Source organism: Hydra vulgaris, chromosome 06 (genome assembly GCF_038396675.1).
Source record: "Hydra vulgaris chromosome 06, alternate assembly HydraT2T_AEP".
Taxonomy (NCBI): Eukaryota; Metazoa; Cnidaria; class Hydrozoa; order Anthoathecata; family Hydridae; genus Hydra; species Hydra vulgaris.
In genome coordinates, this window is record NC_088925.1 from 26,961,671 (window position 1) to 26,985,655 (window position 23,985).

Below are 23,985 nucleotides of genomic sequence, written 5' to 3' on the forward strand. Positions count from 1 at the left end.
GTTTTTGCAAAACCAGCCTTGATATTATTAGTGGTACATGTTAATGGAAATGGGTTACCCACAATACCTGGTATACTGTAATAAGACATTGCGGAACCAGGGAGTATTGTCATCCATGCATCACAAGCTGTGTTAGTGTATTTTTTAAAAGGTTCAAATATACTTCGATCTAGAGGTTGAAGTTTGTGGCAGCAATGAGGAGGAAATGAACAAACCGATACCCCATTTTCTTTAAAGTAATCTAAAGCCTCAACTGAAAGATGAGAGTCATGATTGGCTAATAGCAACAAAACAGGTCGTTCTTTCGTACTACTGGCATTACTGATAAAATGATGGGAAAACTGCAAAAATTGAACTTCGGTCATCCAACCAGATGGGTTTGCAGCGCCTACACTTCCATTAGGAGCACCATTTAAAAAATAGCTTTTAAATTTCACACGAGGAAATATGAAAAATGGAGAAATTAAATTTCCATTTGCAGAAACAGCAACTACCACAGTTACTAAATTGCCTCAGCGGAAATAACACATCCAATTTGTCTAAAACCTTTTCTTACTACAAAATGATCTGGAGTTTAAACTGCAGTAATACCAGTTTGATCCATATTCCAAACATCTCCACTTTCTAACTTTAAATGATTGAGAACAATTTGTAAATTGTTGTAAAACTTTTAAACATTTGTTGGATTAAAACTGGAAACATGTGCTTGACTTGTTGCCTCAGGTTTTCTTATTGACAGTTTTTTGTGCCTTTTGAGGTAAGCACTGAACCATTCCTTTCTAGCTGCTTTATTTGCACTTCAATTAAAAGGCATTTTTATGCTATTCTTTTTTCCATACTGATAAGCTAGTTTCCTCTCTTCCTTTGGAGAAAGTCCATAATAAATATCAGAAGCTTTAGTTATATTTTTTACTAACAAATCTTCTTTTAAGTCAGTAAAGACCTAAATAAACAATAACAATATTAAAATAAATAGCACTATACACACACACACACACACACACACACACACACACACACACACACACACACACACACACACACACACACACACACACACACACACACACACACACACACTTACACACACACACACACACACAAAACACAGTTATAAAATATAACTGCTATGCTCTTTAACACACACATAGGTTAACACAGTTATAAAATATAATTGGTATGTTCTTCAAGACCATTGAGCACTCTATTTGTAAATAAAAACACTAACATAAATTTTATATATAATATATATATATATATATATATATATATATATATATATATATATATATATATATATATACATATATATATATATATATATATATATATATATATATATCTATATATATATATATATATATATATATATATATATATATATATATATATATATATATATATATATATATATATATATATATATATATATATATATATATATATAGACTGACCTGTCTAGATTTTATTTAACCTGATATTTGCTGACCATGATGTTGTTGCTTTTTGCAGTATCGGAACAAACTTTTTTCCGGGATATTAAAGTCTTTGGCTGTTTTTCATATAGATTTTCCTTCTAATAAAACAGCATCAACAGCATTTTTTATAACAATTGAGGAGTTATAGTCCTCTCTGTTTTTTGTTTATAGTTTCGCATGTGATCTATGTGATCTATCTATCTAATCGATTTTAATATAATATTTCAAAAAATTAAAAATGGAAAACTCTTGAAATTTACATCCGATTGCAATCGGATTTAGTTGAAATATACGGCCAACTTGCCCCGCCAATATTTTGCCAACTAATTCCGACAGCTATTTGGTTACAAGCTCCCCTACCGATCCCTGAAAAAGGTAAATAATAAAAAATGGTTGGTTGGACATATTTCACTGAACCATGTAAGATATAACTTTAATCAAGTTTACATGCACTTGATGCAATTGCTTTTAAAAATCGAAAAAGTAAAGAAGTTGTAAAAGTTACAAAAATGTGGAAAATACACATAAATCATAATATCTTTCATGCGCATGCGCAAATCCTTACAATACTACAGTGAAAGATGAAATGGTCAACTAGGAAGGTTCCCTGAGATTATTGGCACTTTCTGATGAAAGGCTTTGCAGATAAACGCAATTTGTCAACTTACCCCTGCTGCTAACTAGCCCCAGTCTCCCCTATTCTAAATAAATCAAAAATAATAAAATTTTTTTTTTTTATCTTTGACACTTGTGTTTTTTTTAATTATTAAATTAAAAATCAAAAATTAATCAGTCTTTTATTGTTTTCAAATAACACTTGTTTGAAGTTGACTAAAATAAAAAAATTCTGCATGCTTTCTAATACTTTCTGGAAGCATGTATGTATGTATTTATACATATACAATTAATAATATAATTATATTAACATTTTTTAATGAAATTAAGTACCTAATTTTGCTGTTGTTTGTTTTTATACTTCTAAAAAATAGTATGTTAAATAAGTATTTTTCATATGCTAAAGTTTAATTTATACCCCCGTCTATATAGATGGAAAAATTGTAACTCATAATCATAATATCAATGGTGGCATTAAAACAGACCTGATCCTGACTTTATTTACTACACATTTTTCTTTCATTAAAAATCATTTTTTATTGTTATATTAGTCTAATGAAAAAAAAAGAAGAATTTTTATATAAAATAACGAAGTGTCTTTCATATATTTTTTTTTTAATAGCTAAAAAACAGGAACAGTCTAATGGTAAACTTTCGTAAGTATATTCAAATTTAATTTTAATATTCTTTTTAAATACTTTAATTTCAGAAATCATTTCAAAATTTAGCTCCTGACTGTAAAGTATTTATGTATAGTAAATGTAATAAAAAATAATACAGCAAATATTATTGTATATGTGTACATGTATGTATTTATGTATATATGTATGTATGTATGTATGTATGTATGTATGTATGTATGTATGTATGTATGTATGTATGTATGTATGTATGTATGTATGTATGTATGTATGTATGTATGTATGTATGTATGTGTGTGTATATAAATAAATATATATATATATATGTGTGTGTATTTGCAAGAACATAATCGTGTTAATGACATTTTATGCAAAGCCTTATTTTTAATTTATAGTATTTTTTTACAAAAATGAAACATGAAATAAAACATAAAAAAGCATTAGAAACTGTTAAAGCTTTAGCATCAATTTTTTTAACAATGCTTATATCAACAGTGTATGTTATTGATAATATGGGAGTTAGTGATAAGGAAACAGTCTTGGTGCTTAGTGATAAGACAACTACAATCTTGTTTTTTCCTCTGTCATATGATTTTTTTTATTTATGTATTTTATTATTGTAATTATTCTTAAACGGTAAAAATGTTAAAAAAAATTAAAAAAAAAGCAACTTCTAGAAAATAGAAGTAGTTGCTCTTTCTGAGTTCAAATTATACAATTAGACTGGCTTAATATCAATGAATGGAGCATCTGTTGAGGTAAAACGTTTAATATCAAAGATGTTGTCATAATAAAAAAAAAGTAAAAATAAAAAATATTCTTACAATACTAAAATAAAACAAAAGCATCAACTGATATTTAAATTTTTTTTTGTTTTTAATAAGAATTAAGTTTCTGCTCAATATTGCAGATTATATTGAAAAGTATAGATAATATTGAAAAAAAGAAAAAGTGTTGTTGTTTTTTATGTCTGATTTGCAAAGATTTAAAATTTTAATCGAAAGTTTTAAATTTAAAATATTAAATAATTTCTCTTTATTTCACTTTATATATGTATGAAGGACATCTATTACATAAATAATTTTTTTGCTTATGATTTTTAAAAATAAATTTTTTTTTTTTTTCTGCTTTTGATTTTAATATAAAATTCTTTAAAGTTCTTTTTTGCTTCTTTTGTTATACTGATTCAGCCTTTTTTATTTATGTGGAATATTTTCTTGATTTCAAGACTTAAAAGTAATGGTGCTTAGAAATGTTTTTTAGCAATTTAATTACAAACTTTAAATCATTTTTAATTGTTGCCAATATATTTATTGTTAAAATTGTAAACTTGTTTGATAAAACCTTTTTTTTTGGAAACATGTTTAATAGCAACTCTGATTCCATCCATAATGCATCACCGCAAAATAAATGCAGTGTATTTTAATTGTTATTTTTTTTGAAAATTTCATTGATGTTAAAATGTACTTAATTTTAAATTAAGGTATTACACTGTTAGTTAAAGCTTGAACATTTTGTTTATGTTTGTAAAGAAAGAAATTCTTTGTTTAAATCAGAAACAGTTTTAAGAGATTAAATTAGATGGTAATAAATTCTACATGATAAAATAAATATTTTTGATTAAAAGTAACTGCTTGCAATTTATTTTGGCAAAAAATAAACATAATTTTCTGCCTAGTGAACTTTATTATTTAAATGTATAAGTTCTTTGACTATTATTAATGATGTTTTAAAGTAGTGTTTTAGTACTATAATAATATATAATATATAATATTCAATAATAATTTTTGATAGTTCTATTAGCAATTTTGACCATTTTGTTTTTTTTAGTGGTTTAGTTGTTAGAAGTAATGCTTTGAGAGCTAACATAAAAGGAATGATGCTATCTAACTTTATGTACTGGGTCATAATTGTGTTAGTCATTTTAAATAGTATTACTGGCGTGATGCAATTCTACCAACAACAACAATGGATTAATGATCTTACAAGTTTGGAATTTTTTTTTTTTTTTATAGAAAAAAGATTTCTTTAAATATTGTTTACACTTTTAATAATATTAAAAGTATTTTACTTGAACTTTGTTTTATTTTTGGATGTTTTAGATATAACAGATAACTTCTTTTTGATTTTCTTTTTTCTGGAAACAAGTTTAAAATTGTATGCATTGGGACCAAGTCTGTATTTCCAATCAAAGTTCAACATTTTTGATTTTGTGGTAACTTTTTATATCAAATATTAGTCAAATCTGATCTATATTATTGTGTTTTTTATTAATAACTACTTGGATGATTATTGACCTTGATTCTATACATTAAGAGGAGGAGCTCTTAACCTCTTGACTGTGTCTGACAGATATACCCTTCTCTGAAAGAGACAATATATCGGGTATATAAAGAGAAAATATAGAGATGTTCAAAATTTTTTTTTTATTACTGCTCTCTTTATTTATTAATTAATTTTTAACAATTTAAAGCAAAATAAATACAATTTAAATACAAAGGAAAAAAAAAATTACAACTTTAAAAATTTATAAACAAAGTATTTTGATGTAATAAAGTATAAAATTTTTAAATCTGCACCACTGTTGAGTGCTTAAACCAAAAATAAGATAGATTCAGAAATATTTAGAGCACCAAATTGAAAAATTTTAGCAGTCACTAAAAAATGTGATGCATTTTTTCTTTTCTTTTTTTTGCTCATCTGAAGTTATTTTGTTTAAATTTTCATTTAATTTTATGTATTTTAACTATTAAGTTTGAGCGTAAATGATAATAGTTTTAGTAAGAATAGTTCATCTTATGTTCAATAGTAACTAAAAATAGTTCATGTAAACTATCTTATATAAAATAGCTATTATAGATTTACTGAGTTTTATATTTTCACTATTCTAAACTAAATTTATATTCATTGATAGCCATAAATCGAACCTGGGGAACATCTTAATGTTATGGTCACTATGGTCATTAGTTTTACATGATCAATAAAAAATCTGGAGAACCCAATATTTTGTTTAAAGTTTTTATTAATTTTATAACAATATTTTCCAAACTTTAAATGAACAATCTTTAATATTTAACTTAAAATTTGAAAAATATTTAAATAGTTTTATATAAACCTTAATTTAAAAAATTTATTTTCCTCAAAAAGACAAACTTACACAGTTATTATATTGTTTGTTTAAAGGAAATTTAGTATTTTACTATATCAAATTAATATTAACAAATTTCATTTAATTACATTTTAGTATTTAAAAGTTAAGACCATGTAAAGTTAATAACCCTTTTTCTTTTGAGAGTTTCTAAAACCTGTAAAATCCCTAAAGCACATTAACATAACATAAAAAAAACATAACAACCATAACAATGACAGAAAAAACTCAGAAGCACATTGAATTAAATGTGAAATATGAAGCCGATAATCCTATTGTTGAAATAGTTGACATGCCCCATAACACTAGGATCAGGGGATCCAAGAGTTTAGGGGCAATATTTTATAATATGTACAAAGTTGGTGAACATTTTAACATTCTAATTATTTGGAGCAGTTGTATTTGTTGTAATTATTGTATTGTTGTATTGTTGTATTTGTTGTAATTAGTTCTTGTTGTATGTTTTGTTGTTGCGTACTATCTAGGTTTTTTAACTTATTATCAGTCAATTTTAATCTAAAAAAATTATTTGTATATTTTATCATTTATACTTTTTTATACTTAATTATATTATGATGTAATAACTCAACAAATTTAGCAGTTTAAATATATTTTTAAACTGAAATAGTTTTGAAATTTTTTTTTCTTTTGAGACTTTTTCTGATGGTTCTCAACTATAATTAATTTTTCTGATGGTTCTCAACTATAATTAATTTTTCTGATGGTTCTCAACTATAATTAATTTTTCTGATGGTTCTCAACTATAATTAATTTTTCTGATGGTTCTCAACTATAATTAATTTTTCTGATGGTTCTCAACTATAATTAATTTTTCTGATGGTTCTCAACTATAATTAATTTTTCTGATGGTTCTCAACTATAATTAATTTTTCTGATGGTTCTCAACTATAATTAATTTTTCTGATGGTTCTCAACTATAATTAATTTTTACTCTAAATAGTAAAAGACTGCTTAGGTTTATTGATACAACCAGGTTTATATGACAAACTAAAAACAAGTTTAAATTTATTATTATTTAATTTATGATTTGTCAATAGGTTGTGTTGGTTGGTATAGTAAACTGGTTTTTAAACAAATTTATGAACATAAATTTGGCCGTATCTGTTTTGCGACAGCTTCGACTAATGAGACTTATCAAATTTACAAAGTATTTTTTTTTTGCTAGAAGTTTTGATTTTTAGTTTTGCTTAAAATAAAATAAAACATGTTTAAACAAGTTTTGTTATTAAATTACAAACATTAATCAAACAATTGTTAAGCAATTTTTGGTTTATTTGCAACTTTATTTTATTTTATTTTCAAATTTTCTTTTGCTATCTTTTGCTATACTTGCGTTTTTCTTTTATAGTTTTTTTTTTCAACATAGACTATGGAGCTCATTAAAGAATTTAATCAACTCAATTTTGAACAGTATGATATCAATTATAAGCTTAGTGGTGTTGCTACTACTTTTTGTTATGATCTTTGGGTTGCTTGGCATACAATTGTTTAGTGGGCTGTAAGTACCTTTAATTGTAAAAAGATATATTGGCTGGTTTGTAATAACATATTTTAATATTTATGTTATTATTTTAATATTTAAAGATTTATACAAAAATAGAATTATACAAAATAAAAGTCATAATTGTAAAAGAGTGCTGAAAAATTATTGAAAATAGAACGGTACATACATTACCAACCCTCGGAATTACGGTCGGCATTTGGCAATGCCGACCTAACTGCCGACCTGAAAGTATTTGAGGTTGATAAAAAATTGCCAACTTCATTTCTATGTTTTATGGTTAGACCTTTGTATCAAATAAGTTTTGCCGACCTGATGATGACCTCAAAAAGATTGAGGTCGGCAATAATTTGCCGACCTCATTTTTCCTAATTCCGAGGGTTGCATTACTACATCCACCATGTTTTACAGTCAATAATACACATTATTTTATCATACATTCAATGATTATTTTTTCTAGACAAACCATTATATCTTGAAACCAAAGACTTAAAACTTCAACACGTTGGTCCACATTTTTATTATTCTTATGGTTTTTGCATTTTAATCAAAATACTTAAAAATTATTTAATAGCGCAAAAATCAACCTAAAATAGTTAAATAAAAAATAGTATTTTTAAAAAAAAGTTAATGTCATTCAAATAATTATGAACAGTAGTGTATATATATACATATAAATATCTATATATATATATATATATATATATATATATATATATATATATATATATAAACTATTGTATTGTTGTCTTTAATTTTTACTATAAAATGTAAACTTTATATATATATATATATATATATATATATATATATATATATATATATATATATATATATATATATAAACTATTGTATTGTTGTCTTTAATTTTTATCATAAAATGTAAACTTTATGTTTTATTAAAATAAATTAATTTAGAAGACCAGTAAAAAAAACTTAAATTTTTTTTTTAATTGATAGATTGCCGGACAAACTCGGTCCATCTAGCAGCACTCCTTGCATGTTCTACCTATTTTCCAGTAAACTTAAATAAGTATGATCAAAAAAAAGATTTTTGATATGTACATTGAATAAAATATGCAGAATATGAAAATCATTTAGGCAGTGCAAAAGTTGGATTAGTTATTGTGCCAGTAGTGACTGGTGAACTTCAATACAGATAAATCTCAATTTTTTTTTATTGTGCCAGTACTAAATTTATTAAATTTAGTAATGGCACAATAACTAATTTGTTTTTTTTTAAACATCTTTGCTTCCAACAAGGCTGCAAGCAGCCACTAATTAAAGTTGGAAGTTACTGAAAGAGAAAAGATGAAGATTGTAGAGCAAGATAACGATTGACGGACGACTTAAAGGATTGCAAATTATATAAATCAGGAAAGCAAGATGAAGGAAGCAAATTCCAAAGAGCTGATGTTCGAGGGAAAAAACAAAACAAATAAGCGTTTTTGGAGTACTTAGGAACAGTCACAGAAAAAGAATGAGACTTAATTGAATGACGAGTAACAAAAGAATGAATTTTAGTAGATGGCACAAGAGACGCTAGCTCTTTAGAGCAGTGTCCATTATAGTATTTGTAGAAAAGAGAAAGAGAAGCAACATTATGACAATGTAATAATGGTTGGAGGTTGGCTGCAAGGGTAGGTCTAACTATGTTTACAATGCGTTTTTGCACCTTGTCTAAAAGAGAAAGGGCATCATTATAAGATCCGCCCCAGATATGGCAACAGTATTCCATACAAGGCCGAATTTGAGATTTATAGAGATAGAGAATAGAATCCGAAAACAAAAAGTGACGAGCTCGATAAAGAGATGCAACCTAAGCAGATGCTAAGTTTGCAACTGATTTGATATATGGTTTCCAAGAAAGATTGGAAGTAAGAGTTAATCCTAGAAGATGAAGAGTAGATGACTCATCGAGTGCATCACCGTTCATAAATATAGGAAGATCTAACTTATTGCGATAATGATTGGCTGAAAAAAATTGAGTTTTATCTGTATTGAAGTTCACCAGCCACTGTTCACCAGTCACTTCTGCTACATGCTGTAGCAGAAGTGAGATCCTTTTTAAGCTCAAATGCCCCCTCCAAGCAATCAGAAAGTGTTGGCTTCTTATCACGACAAGAATAAATGGTAGTATCATCAGCAAACAATGCCACCTTAGATGTGAGAATATCTGGAAGATCGTTAATGCAAATTAAAAAGAGTATAGGGCCAAGAATAGGACCTTGAGAAACCCCTGAAGTTACAGAATAAGAAGAAGAGTGCTGTCCATCGAGGACAATTTTTATACTACGATTGGAAAGGAAGGATTCAATAATCTTAAAGACGTTGCCAGATACACCATAAGAAGAAAGCTTGTGGAGAAGACCAGCATGCCAAACTTTATCATTCATGACCTGAGGAAAGTGGGCTTTGGCGTTAGACAAAACCTTTTTACAATGGTTTCTAACAGTAATAAACAGACGTCTGTTTTCTGGAGAATTGTTTTGCTGATAAATATGGAAGTAACAGTTTCGATTGGCAATAGCAACAGCACAGTGTGAGGAAAACCATGGAGGAGAGTGAGGCTTGACCTAGAATTGTTGAGAGGGAACAAAAGATTCCATGCCAGCCTGAATCCACGAATAACCTGAATATAAGTTATGTAAAAAGCACATTTGTCGACAGGAAAACAAAAGATTTCTACCCAAGGGCCATCACAAAGAAAATCACGGAAAGAGTCCCAGTCAGCTTTAAGGTAGTTGTAAGAGGTACGATAATAGGGGGATTCAGGTGATGAAGAAGAATGAGATATTAGTTTTAGAGAGATCAAACTGTGATCAGAAGCACCTAAGGGTGAATGTGGAGAAACTGAATACTGACTAGGATCAGAAACAAGACATAAGTCGAGTAGAGAAGGTAAATGATTCGGGTTGTCTGGAAAGCAAGTTGGAAAGTTGACTATTTGAGTTAGGGATTGAGAAAGGCAAAAGTTGTGGGTTTTGATGCTTGCAGAATCACTGACAATAGAGCCAAGCCATTCAGAGTGGTGAGCATTAAAGTCACCAACAACAACTATATTAGCCGATGGATATAGAGAGAGTGGGCTTGGTCAAAATGATCAGAAATAACGTCAAAAAGTGTGCAGTCTTGAGATGAAGGAGAGCAATATAAAACAAAGAGAAAGGTAATAGAGTGAAGTGGTGCTAAACGAAAGCACATGAAAGAATAGTCTGTGGATTCAAACCTAGTTTCATGACAAATGGGTGAATTCTTACGAATGTAAATGCCCAGGCCAAGCATGCGACTATTGGAGTCTTTACGAAAGCAATTCCTGAAAATTTCAGCATAAAATCTTTTGTGGTTCATAAGGTACAGTTGTTTGAAATTTCTGATTTTTCCAAAAATAAAAACTTCAGTAGAAAAAACATGTCTTGTTTATACTTTGATGCTCTGTATTTTAAAAACAAAATTTCAGAAAACCTTTTAGTTTTTTTTATTGTTTACAACTCTTGACTTACTTTAATAAAACTTTGACATTGCATTCTCAAATGTCACATTTTTTCCATAATGGCTACCTAAAAAAGCTAAAAAATTGTTTGCAAATATGAAAAGTTGATTTTTGATGAGTCAATATACAAAATCTGCAATTTAAGAAGTGAAAAGACATACTTTGTTAGTTTCTATATATTTTAGGCTTCCAAATTTTTTAAAATTTACTGATAAGATACAAATCACATAAAAAATTATAGACTTCTAAAAATGGCTGCAGCTAAATCTTAGGAAAATGTGCCTCCACTTCAAACCACCGGTAACCAAGGACCAACACTGGTTTTAATAATTTTTTTTTCTTCTAATTTAATAGACTTTATTTCAGTGATTTCAGAAAAAAAAATAGTGGGTACTCATGGGGAAGTTACAAAATCAGGACAATGAAAATTGCCCAAAATGCATTAAAAACAATAAAAACAAAGTTATTGTTGTACTTTAGTTTGTGTTATATATTCTAATACAAAGTATGTATGAATTTAAAAGTATTTTACAATAAGTACTAGAAATAAGTTTTTAATTAGGCTTGAATTAAACTCAGTTTTTAAATAGCCCTAGCTCCTACCTGCCCCCTTCCCCCTATCCTAAGCATTTACTTTTTAACATGCACATTTTTGTCCAGAACTTAGAAAAATTTTTTTCATTACACGGTGTGTCTGGTTTTATCTCTGATGTATGAAGTGCCTTAATACCCAAGCACACCACTAAACATACACATAAAAAAACTGTGAAATTTAGTTTTAAATGTCAGACAGTAAAAAGACTACAAATAAAACTTATAAGTAGCCTATTAGGTTAAAATAAAAAAAAAGACTTTCTAGTCTAATTTACCCAATATTTAATACCATGGCCATAAATTTTGTGATATTTTACAATACACTCACTATTCCACCCCTCCCTATTAATTTGACTTATTTCATTATCATGTTCAAATTTAGATTACAACTTATACTAAGTTAATATAATAACTTATATAAGTTATTTGATTTGTCAACACAATGCACAAGCTGATTATGTAATAAAAAATATTATCTAATAAACAATCAATAAACATTGCATCTTTCAAATAAATTTTTGATAAAAAAATATGTTTAAAACAAATAAATCTAATTTATAATAATTTTGCAAAATTGTTATTTAATTATGTTACTTATACTATTGTACAAATGTAATATTTCAGTTTTTTCTTGAGCTGATAGTTCATAGCATCTACCAGTTGTTGATTGAACTTTTAAAGATAAAATTTTGCATAAAATGTGCGTTATTGGAACCCAGAAAATATCTTCTTTATGTGGCCAAGTAAAAGTGTTTAACAAAATAGACTGCTTCATGAAGTTGATAAGAACATCTTGATTTTCTTCAGATATTTCCACAATATTGCCTTAAAACCATTTTGCATCATAAACACATGCTATATTAATTCCTGGTGAAAGAGAAGAAAGTGGAACCATATGATGCATTTTAGAAACATTTACATTAGTATACATATTATCAAATGACACCCGTCTCATCTGTAAAGTAGTTAATGATAGTTGTATAAAACAATGGTGGCTTCTTGTTCCTGAAATTGTTGAACAAGTAGCATATCGTTCTTCTAATTTAAACTTTATGCAATGTAATACAATTGCATCATTTGAAATGTATTGAAAATATATTCCCTAAAATATATGCCCTAGCTACAAGTCTTTTGACAGAGTTCCCAACACCATCACAAGCACTCTTTCCATGTGATGTGGCAAAAAAATGCCATTCTGCAGATACTTTATGATCTAGTTCATGGTGACATAAATTAGATATGTTTTTATAATTTTTATATTGTGAACCTGCACCATCACTAAAATAAATGCAGTGGTTAAAGTAAGTCATCAACTCTCTTAAATGTTTTATTACCTCATAAATAAAACAATGAACTGAGTTTGTATTGTGTTGCAAATGATCTAAAATAACACTTTTACATTTTATCATATTTTCTTCCACATAGTAAATAACAAAAGGATGCAATGTTCTTGACTGTTGTTCCAATGGAAACCTTGTACTGCATCTTGAATTAAAAAACTGTAATTTTCAGCAAAGTCTAGTAGTACTAAAATATGATTATTTGGTAATGTTATTTTTAGATGCTGCAAATATACTGCTTGATTTTTGGCTATATAATGATGATCTCTTAATTGGTCTATTTGTTGACAAGCTTTTCAATAAAATCATCCACTGGAAGAGTTAGTGTAACTATATCATGTTTTTTGTTGGCTTTTTGCCACTGATTAAAGGTGATTTCTTCCAAGCTGTGCTTATCAAATAAAGCAGTAAGATACTCTTTAAGTGTGTTGGTATGTGGGCAGTTATCGCAACTGTGTAGCATGCAATCTCGATTTGTTAAGTCACATGCAACTAATGTCAAGAGGTCTTTATAGTCTAAAATATCTGGTATTTTTAATGCTAAAAGTTTTGCATTTTGGTGGTACTCACAAACACATACTGAATGGAGACCTGAAGCACCTCCAATAGGAATACACCACTTAGGTCTAAGTTCACAAAACTTAGAAAACCCAATCTTGACGTCAACTGAAATTTTAATGAATTCTAAATAAAGTTCTTTTATATTAACTAATAGAAGTTTTTTTTGAAAATGTTGTCTTTTACCATTAACTTGGATCGAGACATACTGTTTTATACCTGGACACATTCGAGAGTATTCATCTGATTGGTAAAATTCATGAACTTGATTTTTTATCACTAATATTTACTTAATATGATATTATTATTAATATTAATATTAATATTTATTTAATATGATACTTTATCACTAATAGATCTTCCTTCTTTTTTAGATGGTTCTGTCATTATGCCGCGCATTTGTTTCAAATTCCTTGCAGTTTTTATAATTCTAAGCAAAGCAGAAAAATAGTTTTGTGCATAATTAATGCCCCAACTCTCAGGAACCAAAGTCAGTAATTTAAGTTTTTCTGATTTCGAAGAAACATCAAATTTTGCTTTAACTAATTCCATTAATAAATCCAAGTCTTGTTTACTTTTGTAACACAGCACTTTTGTTTTTAATTAATCCTTAATTAAAACTGGAGAAACTCCCAAAACAGTTGCTATTTTCTTTTGGGTTGCAGTATGAATTTTGTTCATTTTTTTTTTTTGCATAGCTGTCTTTATGAGCTACTAGTTTTAAAGGTGAACAACCAAGGCTATTAATGCTTGAATCAAAGTTTTTTTTTTAAATGTTAATCTCATTAAATTCATTATCTTTATGTCGACATGAATCGCTTCCATAATCTCCTTTGTTATTTCTTAAATACAGCATTTTTCGACATTCTGTTCAAAGCTTATGACCAGGTATTAAATCAAACTCCTTTGCAACACCCAAACTGATTACTCTGATAGATTCTAAATGGTAACACAATAATAAAACATTAAAGGAGCCATTATCTTTTAAAAAATCAATTAAATAATAATTTATATATGTCAAATTTTTTTTAAAATACTTTTTAATTTAACTTTGTGTTTGTTGAATGGATCGCAACAAAAGCTTCCATCATACGAAGTCTCAAATCTATCCAAGTAGACCTTTTCATGGTGATTACAAATAGTTTGAATATGATTGACTTTACTCCGCAAGTGTACAAGTTCTTGATCTTTTTTTGTTAATTCCTCAAAACCTTTAATTTTTTTGATTTTGGTAAATTTTACTTCATGACAACTATAATTTAATGCTTTTCAAATGGAACATTGAGTTAAATCTAGCAATGCACTTGCCATTTACTTTTTGTTAATACCTAAAAAGATTTATTTAAAAACAAGTTTTGAAACTAAGGTTTCCATAAGTTTTGGCATAACAAATATATAGAAATTGATAAAATTTGTAAATAAAAAAAAAAGATATAAAAAGATATAAAGATATAAAAAGAAAACTCAATAATTTGCTTGTTTTTTATGTCACAGCATTTAAATGTGTATGTTGAATTCTTTGTTTGTGTATATAGACACTTCATACATCAGACATATTTCTTTCTAAGTTCTGGACAAAAATGTGCATGTTAAAAAGTAAATGCTTAGGATAGAGGGAAGGGGGCAGGTAGGAGCTAGGGCTATTTAAAAACTGAGTTTAATTCAAGCTTAATTAAAAACTTATTTCTAGTACTTATTGTAAAATACTTTTAAATTCATACATACTTTGTATTAGAATATATAACACAAACTAAAGTACAACAATAACTTTGTTTTTATTGTTTTTAATGCATTTTGGGCAATTTTCATTGTCCTGATTTTGTAACTTCCCCATGAGTACCCACTATTTTTTTTTCTGAAATCACTAAAATAAAGTCTATTAAATTAGAAGAAAAAAAAATTATTAAAACCAGTGTTGGTCCTTGGTTACCGGTGGTTTGAAGTGGAGGCACATTTTCCTAAGATTTAGCTGCAGCCATTTTTAGAAGTCTATAATTTTTTATGTGATTTGTATCTTATCAGTAAATTTTAAAAAATTTGGAAGCCTAAAATATATAGAAACTAACAAAGTATGTCTTTTCACTTCTTAAATTGCAGATTTTGTATATTGACTCATCAAAAATCAACTTTTCATATTTGCAAACAATTTTTTAGCTTTTTTAGGTAGCCATTATGGAAAAAATGTGACATTTGAGAATGCAATGTCAAAGTTTTATTAAAGTAAGTCAAGAGTTGTAAACAATAAAAAAAACTAAAAGGTTTTCTGAAATTTTGTTTTTAAAATACAGAGCATCAAAGTATAAACAAGACATGTTTTTTCTACTGAAGTTTTTATTTTTGGAAAAATCAGAAATTTCAAACAACTGTACCTTATGAACCACAAAAGATTTTATGCTGAAATTTTCAGGAATTGCTTTTCTTATTGATATTAATAAACCTACTAAGTTTCATCAAAATCTGAGGGGGTCCATGTTGGACCTTGGTCCAGTTGACATGGAATGACTCAATTGCCTCATTACTACTAATAAATCCTAAGCCGTAACAAAGGGCTCCAAATGTGGCCTCCGCAATGCACACCAAAAGTATAAACAGGAACACCATCCATGCCCAACATGGCACTGTTAATACTTTGATATTTTTCAGCTGTTGATGGAATCAGCCTCTCTGAGAGCTACCACAGAGTTCGGGAAACCTGACTACCAGCCGGCCTCAGAACCATAAAACTGAGTTTTAAAGCTGCACCCTCATTAGAAGATAATAGAATGAGCTGTCTAGTCATAAAAAACGGAGACACAAGCAAAACCCATGCATCGAGTCAAGAAGATCCAGCATTCAACATCCTAAACTGGAAACAATGTATTAAAAATACATCTGCGCCAGCCTAATAGATGAAGAAGGAATGCGAGGCTGATCTACAGATATAATCTGCTTACCCTTTAAGTCTTTGTCTAGGAGGCCTTCTGCAAGACAGTAGCCGGATGCATTTAACATCTGCTCAAGATGAGTATTTTTATACTCATCTTGGGCAGATCCTACAAGGCAGCAGGACATGAAGCAGATTGTACTGGGTTACATGTTACCAGTAGCAGGATAACCTGACCTGACCTGACCAATGATTTATTGTATAAACTATATTGTATATATAAACTGTATTATATATATTGTATAATAAACTATATTGTATATATAAACTATATTATATATATTGTATAAACCTGACCTGACCGATGATTTATTGTATAAACTGTAAAGAAATAAAAATAAATTTTTGATAACTATTAAATGATAATTAATGTGGCAATAGACAACCAAAATTGTCAAATGCAACAAAGAAATATTGAAAATAATCTATAAATACCTATAGAAATACCTATAACAGTGGCCACATAAAATTTTCATATCAAAAAGAGGCTATGTGAGGATCTATAAATACCTATAAATATCAATTATCAATTATTTATAATTTTATAAACAAAATAAAAGTTTTTAGATAAATAAAGTGTGCTCACCATTTTTCATTTCACAACTAATTCGAAGCTACTAATTTCATTTCACAACTAATTTCATTTTACAACTAATTCTCACCATTTTCATTTCACAACTTATTCGATGCTAAAGGCCTAATGTATTATTTGTAGACCATTCATCTTTGTATATATTTGGTTTTAGCATTGTCCAAAAATCCTCTATAGCATGAGCTTCTGACAAGTTTTCTGGATTGTTCTTGTTTTGAACAAATGGTATCTTCTTTTTCAGCCAATTTGTTAATTAATTAGTACAGTGAGATATTGCTGAATTGATCCTGAAGATGTACTTGTTGTCTTGATCATATTTATTATTAAAAGGTTGCAAGCACTTTTGTAGACACTATTTTAAATAGATCTCTTGGTTTATTGATTGGCCAGAAAGAACAATGTAAATTGATGTGACTCCTTGTGAGAAGATTTCCATCCATACAAGTACTTTTTTTTCAAATTTTGCAACAACATAATATTTATTGATTGAATAATATGTATTATTACCACTATTTCAAATAAAATCTACCATATTTTTGTTAACCTCAAAGCCTCTGTTCAGGAGCTCTGCCTAGCTTTTGTTTTTTTATAACCAAGAATAGACTTTTTAAAATGCCTTAAGATTTTTCCAATCATGTTTTTGCTACAACCAAGCCTTCTAGCATTTCTTGAAAGTGACACACCTTTTCCATGGTTAAACATTTTTTTTAAATTTGATGGGGTAATTTTATTTATTTAAAGTAGACCTTCTTCCATTTCCAACTTTCCGACAATATGATATGTAATTTATTATTAAATATTTATAAAATAAAAGTAAAATATGAATATAATTTTTGTTAACATTATCATAAATTATATTCATATTTTACCAACTTATTTTTAGTTTAGAATTTTTTCCCATATTGTTTAGATGATTAAGCACTTCAAAAAATTAGTAACCTATAGTTAATTAAAGTCAAAATTTTAATCAATCTAACTGTTTTCACTCTTTATTTTTTTAATTCTTTTTTTGATATGATAAGCAGTTACAATCATTTATTTTGATTGTAACTGTTTATATATCTATAGATTGTAGCTTTTGAGTAGTCTTTTATTTTGAAATAGTTCCATTTAACTTTTTAGGGCTTGTTGATTTATCTTCAATGAGATATTAATATAAGTGAAATTCTGGCATGAAAGGGTTAAAGTTTAATACTATCAAAACTAAAATCTGTTCTATATTATTGAGATGATTCTATTAATAACAGATTGGGAAATCTGTTTGTTCCATATTATTATGATCATTTTAAATTAATTCTATTAATGACAAATATAGTAGTATTGCCAACTTTAAATGCAAAAAGCATCAAATTTGTTTTTATTTGTACAACCCACTTGTTTCTCAAGGTTTGCCTTATGGAGTTAAACTTGAGAGAGGTTTGTAAAAATAATTTAAAAGATATACAAGTAGTTGAAAAATCTATACATTTCTTATTATTGAGATATAGGGTTATGATGAAAATAAATTTGAAGATTATAAGTTACATAGCAAAAGTGGTAAAACTCAGTCTTTAACTGTTTCTTTTTTTAATTACTAATGTAATAATGTTAATAATGTTATTTTTTTATTACTAATGTAATAATGTTAATAATGTTATTTTTTTATTTTTATGATAGGTATAAAACAAATCTACGTTCAAATTTTGATGACTTTTTTAATGCTATGTTATCTGTTTTTCAGGTAAGAAATTTTTTTCATTTTCTATAAGAAATATATGTAGATTGGCTTCAACAGATCATTTATCAGCGTTAATATTTTGAAAAATGATTTTAAAAATGACTGAAAAATGTATAATTTTCAATATGTTTTGAATTATAGTTTTAGTTCAAGTGGTAACACATCTTAAATTATAAAATTATAAAAAAGTGAGTAAAGAAAGTCTAAAAAATCTTATCGCAAAATTTAATATTATTTAAGAATAAAAATTATCATATGAGGAAAAATCTTATAGTATAGAAAAAAGAATACATAAAAAATGTGAATGCATTTAAAATATTTTAAAAGAAGGTGAGTATGAAAAAGTATTTTACAAAAGAAAAATTTGTTCTAATAGGTTTATAAGAACTAATGAAAAATCTGCATTTATTTCCTAAACTGATGTAGTACTTGCATTGCCAGTTACTACAGACAACAATTTACCATATTCTATAAAATGATTTCTAGTCTAGATAATACTATTTGTCATAAGGTTAAAATATCTTGACAGAAGTAAACAGCTCAAAAAAATTTTGTTGTAAAAACACTTGGCAAAATGTTTTTTCTGTCCTGGCGATTAAAAAGGTATAAAAATGTTAAAAAAAAATTAAAAAAAAATTAATTATCATACTTCATTAAATTTTTAAATTAAATAATTCAGCAATGATTTAATTTAAAAATTTAGATTGAATTTAAAGTATAGATATTATGTATTTACATATCTGTGCCTTTGGTCAATTTATGTTAAGTGCAAAATTGGTCAATTTGAGATAAGGATGCAGTTTTGTCATATTTTCACTTTTCATAAATTGACCAATGGCCATAAATATATCTGTACTCAATTTATGATTTTTAAAAATGAAGTTTATATACAATACTGAATTTAATAATAACTTTGGAATAACCAAAATAGTTATAAAATAAATGCACACAAAATGACGTATAGATGTCGTTTTTTACTGTACAAGTGCCAGACAATGTCCGACGGCTATTTTGAGCCCTGTATATATATATATATATATATATATATATATATATATATATATATATATATATATATATGTATATATATATGTATGTATATATGTACATATAATTAAGGAGGGTCCTTTCTATATTTTTCTATAAATTCTATATTTTTTATTTAACCAGTTATTCTTTATTAATTTTTTTAGAAAAGTTCAATTCAGTTTTTGCTATTTTTTTGTTGTTGACCTTCTACTTCAATTTTTAACATTTTAAAAATATTAAAAAACTTCAAAACTAGAAATCTTTGCAGCATATTCTTTGCTTGTAAAGTTATGCAACTTTATGTTAAATTTATGCAAGTTAAATTTTGATTGAATATTTTTGAATTAAAATGAATAAAAGTTGTGTTTAAACAAAAATAAGTCTAGTGCAAAAGTTTGTTTTGATTTACTTCACTAGAAGATATTTTGCTATTAAGTTTGTAAACTGAATTTATATACCGATTAAAATAAAAAATATTGCAACAAGAAGTAACAAACTGATAAATTAATAAATCATAAACACATAAAAAAATAGATCAAAATTAGTAAACTTCTTTAGAAACCTCCCAGTAATATACAAGTTTTATACAAAAATTACCTTTACTCAGGGTTGTTTTTGTCGAAAAAAAGTCGAAGTCGAAAAAAACAAGTCGAAAAAAACAAGTCGAAAAAAAAAATGTTTTGAAAATTTTCATTAAATAAAATTGACGTCAAAGCAATTTGTATATATGCATCTAAAAACTTGGATGATTATATCATTCTTGAAAATAGTTTAGCAAAATTTAGCTTTCTTGAACAGAAAAGAAAAAATTATTTTGAGTTTGGAAAAAAGATACAATATTGGAATTACTGATGTATTATGTTTTTAATCAGGCTTTTTTATTTTATAAAACAATTTCAAATAACATTAAACTTAAGCATCAGCATGGCAATCAGCGTTGCATTCGGCTTTGCAAATACCGTCAATTTCAAAAATTCCTCGTGGAAATATAGTTAAATACCCAAATCATTGTGAAATCAAGATTCATGTAATTTAGAAATATTTTGAGAAATGTGTCTCATTGTTAAAAAATTTTAAATATAAAATACAATTGGAACTAGTGACAGAAAGAACTAAGACAGAGTGGGTTAACAAAAAAAGAACTGTAAGCTTTACATTAAGCATCCAAGAGATATTATATCTTAGCTTGTTTGAAATTACAAGGCAGCCCATTTGCGAATCAGGTGTCAATAAATATATTGAAAAACAGAAAAATATGTTAAATCAAATAATGATTGATGAATGGGATTTTTATTTTAGTAATCATTATCAATAAATATCAATAAATATACAAATCAATAAATAGTAAATCATTGCAGCAAAGGTCCACTTTATTTAAAAACATAATCATTGATGAAAACACAAAAAAATGTTGTCTTATTTCTACAGGAGAATAAGCTGATAATTTAAAGTTTCTACTTAACTTGGAAAGTCCTCACAACAATCCACAATCACCTACGATGACTTTTTTTTTTTAGTTATTAAGGTGCTCCAAGAAGGACTAAGTGACTTATCACAAAGCATCATAAAAGAGCAATTTAACTAGGAAGTTTACACACCCTTCCTTACCAATGTTGCTTATCTGGTCAGAGCCAACATTAAATCTCAGTCCTCTTGATTCTGAGAAAGAACTCAAATCACTGCACCATGGTTGCAATGAAGTTATTTCATATTTTCAATAGTAATTGTTACAAATTGTTCCTTATATGGAGTAATTTCATGCATAATATCTAATTTTTTGTTGTATTTATAACTACACATAATGGTTTTGTATTTTATTGATAAAGCGAAAAAAAAATTTCACAGATTCTACTATAATAATAAAAATGATTTTATTTAAATTAACAATTGATTGTTTTGTGAAACCACTTTTATTGAAATTGAAGTAGAAGGCCAAATATTTATAATGAAAAAAAAGAGTTAAGTAATTCGAAATCAGCATAAAAAATTAATTAAGAAAAAGTGGTTAAACTACACAAAATCCAAAAAAAGTCAATTTTGAACCCCCTTTAATATAAATCTCTCTCTCTCTCTCTCTCTCTCTCTCTCTCTCTCTCTCTCTCTCTCTCTATATATATATATATATATATATATATATATATATATATATATATATATATATGTAGATATATATCCAAAATTTCTTTTTAGCACAAAAAATGTAAGTATTTAATAAACAAGACAAACTTTTTAATTAAATTTGTTTAAATACCTATATAGGTGATTTTTTCAAAACCAATACAAAATGTAATTATCTGTGTACAAACTATTAATTTAATTGCAAAAATTCAACAAAAAACTATTATAAGAATAACAAGTCATACTAAAAAACAAATAGGAAGTGAAAAAAATACATAGAAAGTAATAACTAAACAGAAAGTGTCAATTGGACATGGTTGACCTGTTTGTTTATACCAGGTTTTAACCATTCAATAAACATGCTTTCTTTAAGTTTTAATTCGAACTTATTAGATGCTGAATCTCAAACGGAACTTTCTATTTGTTTTTTAGTATGACTTGTTATTCTTATAATAGATTTTGTTGTATTTTTGTAATTTTTGTAAATAAATAGTTTGTACACAAATAATTACATTTTGTATTGGTTTTGAAAAAATCACCTATATAGGTATTTAAACAAATTTAAAAATTAAACTTCAACTGAAGATGACTATTGATAATCGAAACATGTAGTGTTTAGAATTAAAAATAAAATGGTTTTATTAATTAAAAAGGTTGTCTTGTTTATTAAAATACATACATATATATATATATATATATATATATATATATATATATATATATATATATATATATATATATACATATATATATATATATATATATATATATATATATATATACAACTCTTTGAATTAGTAAAATTGAGGTCGGTAACAATTTGCAGACCTCAATTTTTTATAGGTCAGCAAAAAAAAATTGATACAAAAGTTTTACCATCAAACATAGAAACAAAGTCGGCAATTTTTATATAATATACAGCCCTCGAAGTTAGAAAAAGTAAGGTTAGCAATAATTTGCAGACTTTAATCTGTGTGAGGTCGGTATCAGATCAGCAGAAAAAATGTGAAACAAAGGTTTGACCATAAAACATAAAATAAGATCGGCGGTTTTTTGCTAACCTTAAACATTACTAGGTTGGCAGTTAGGTTGGCATTGCTGAATGCTGACCCTTATTTCAAGGGCTAAAAAATCTATATCTATCTTTCTATCTCTCTATATATATCTATCTATCTATCTATCTATCTATCTATCTATCTATATATATATATATATATATATATATATATATACATATATATATATATATATATATATATATATATATATATATATATATATATATATATATATATATATATATATAAATGTATATATATATATATATTCATATATATATATATTCATATATATATATATATATATATTTATTGATAAATGTTGTATACTGCTGAAATACAACTCTCTTCTGTTTAAGAGTAATCAATATCTTTTTTAAAAAAAATAGATCAAATTATATTAAAATAATTTAAATGAAAAAACACAATTTTATAATGGAACTTAAAGTTCCATGCCATTCGGCAATCATCAGCCATATTATTCAAATATAAAATAAAACCCGTTATAAAAAATACAAGTTTAGTGTTGCATCATTACCTCAAGTATACATGATCTGATATTTGCTAATAGCTGGAATCGAAGTTAGAAAGTAAAAAATTTTTTCTATACCTACAAGCAGAAACCAATTCACTTTTTTTGTTAAGTAGTAGTTGACCATCAAAAGTCATAATAAAATAATTTTGATTGATTGCACTTTTTTGTAAATGGGTTATAAGATTAGCATCTTTTAATTATGTTCCACTTAATTATAGATATGTTTCCTGCGTCTTTATGTTTCCAGATTTCCTTGGAAAGTTCTGTATCATTCCTATACGTGGTTGCATTAAAGGATTTAAAGTGGTTTGCAAACCTGAGCTTGAATGGGTTTTTGCTAATACCGATGTAAGATTTTTCCGTAAGACTGGGATTAGTTTATGCTAAAGTGGCTTTATATACAACATTTTTTGATAGACATTGGTTATTTAATGGGCATATGGTTTTCTTAATGCAGTTGCAATTTATATCATTAGCGGTAAGTTTGTTGCGCAAAATTTGTTAGTTGTGTGAATTAATAATTGATTGAATATTTGCCATGCAGCTGTCACTAATTTTTATTGTGTTTCTGTTGAAAATTTTATGGAGCTTATGATGTAATGGAAAATGAAAATCAACTAAGTT

The 23,985-nt window shown here is 26.8% G+C and overlaps 1 protein-coding gene across 6 annotated transcripts in view; it reads left to right on the forward strand.

The window, feature by feature from the left end:
• Window positions 1-23,985, forward strand: part of LOC100202002 (probable voltage-dependent N-type calcium channel subunit alpha-1B) — a 109,667-nt gene that overhangs the window by 29,871 nt on the left and 55,811 nt on the right. For all 6 annotated transcript variants that reach the window (XM_065799732.1, XM_065799733.1, XM_065799734.1 and 3 more), the window contains 6 exons: window positions 2,716-2,749; window positions 4,565-4,722; window positions 4,837-4,949; window positions 6,941-7,050; window positions 7,270-7,401; window positions 18,561-18,624. In XM_065799732.1, coding sequence (XP_065655804.1) covers window positions 2,716-2,749; window positions 4,565-4,722; window positions 4,837-4,949; window positions 6,941-7,050; window positions 7,270-7,401; window positions 18,561-18,624 — 611 coding nt within the window. The remainder of the gene's footprint in view (window positions 1-2,715; window positions 2,750-4,564; window positions 4,723-4,836; window positions 4,950-6,940; window positions 7,051-7,269; window positions 7,402-18,560; window positions 18,625-23,985) is intronic.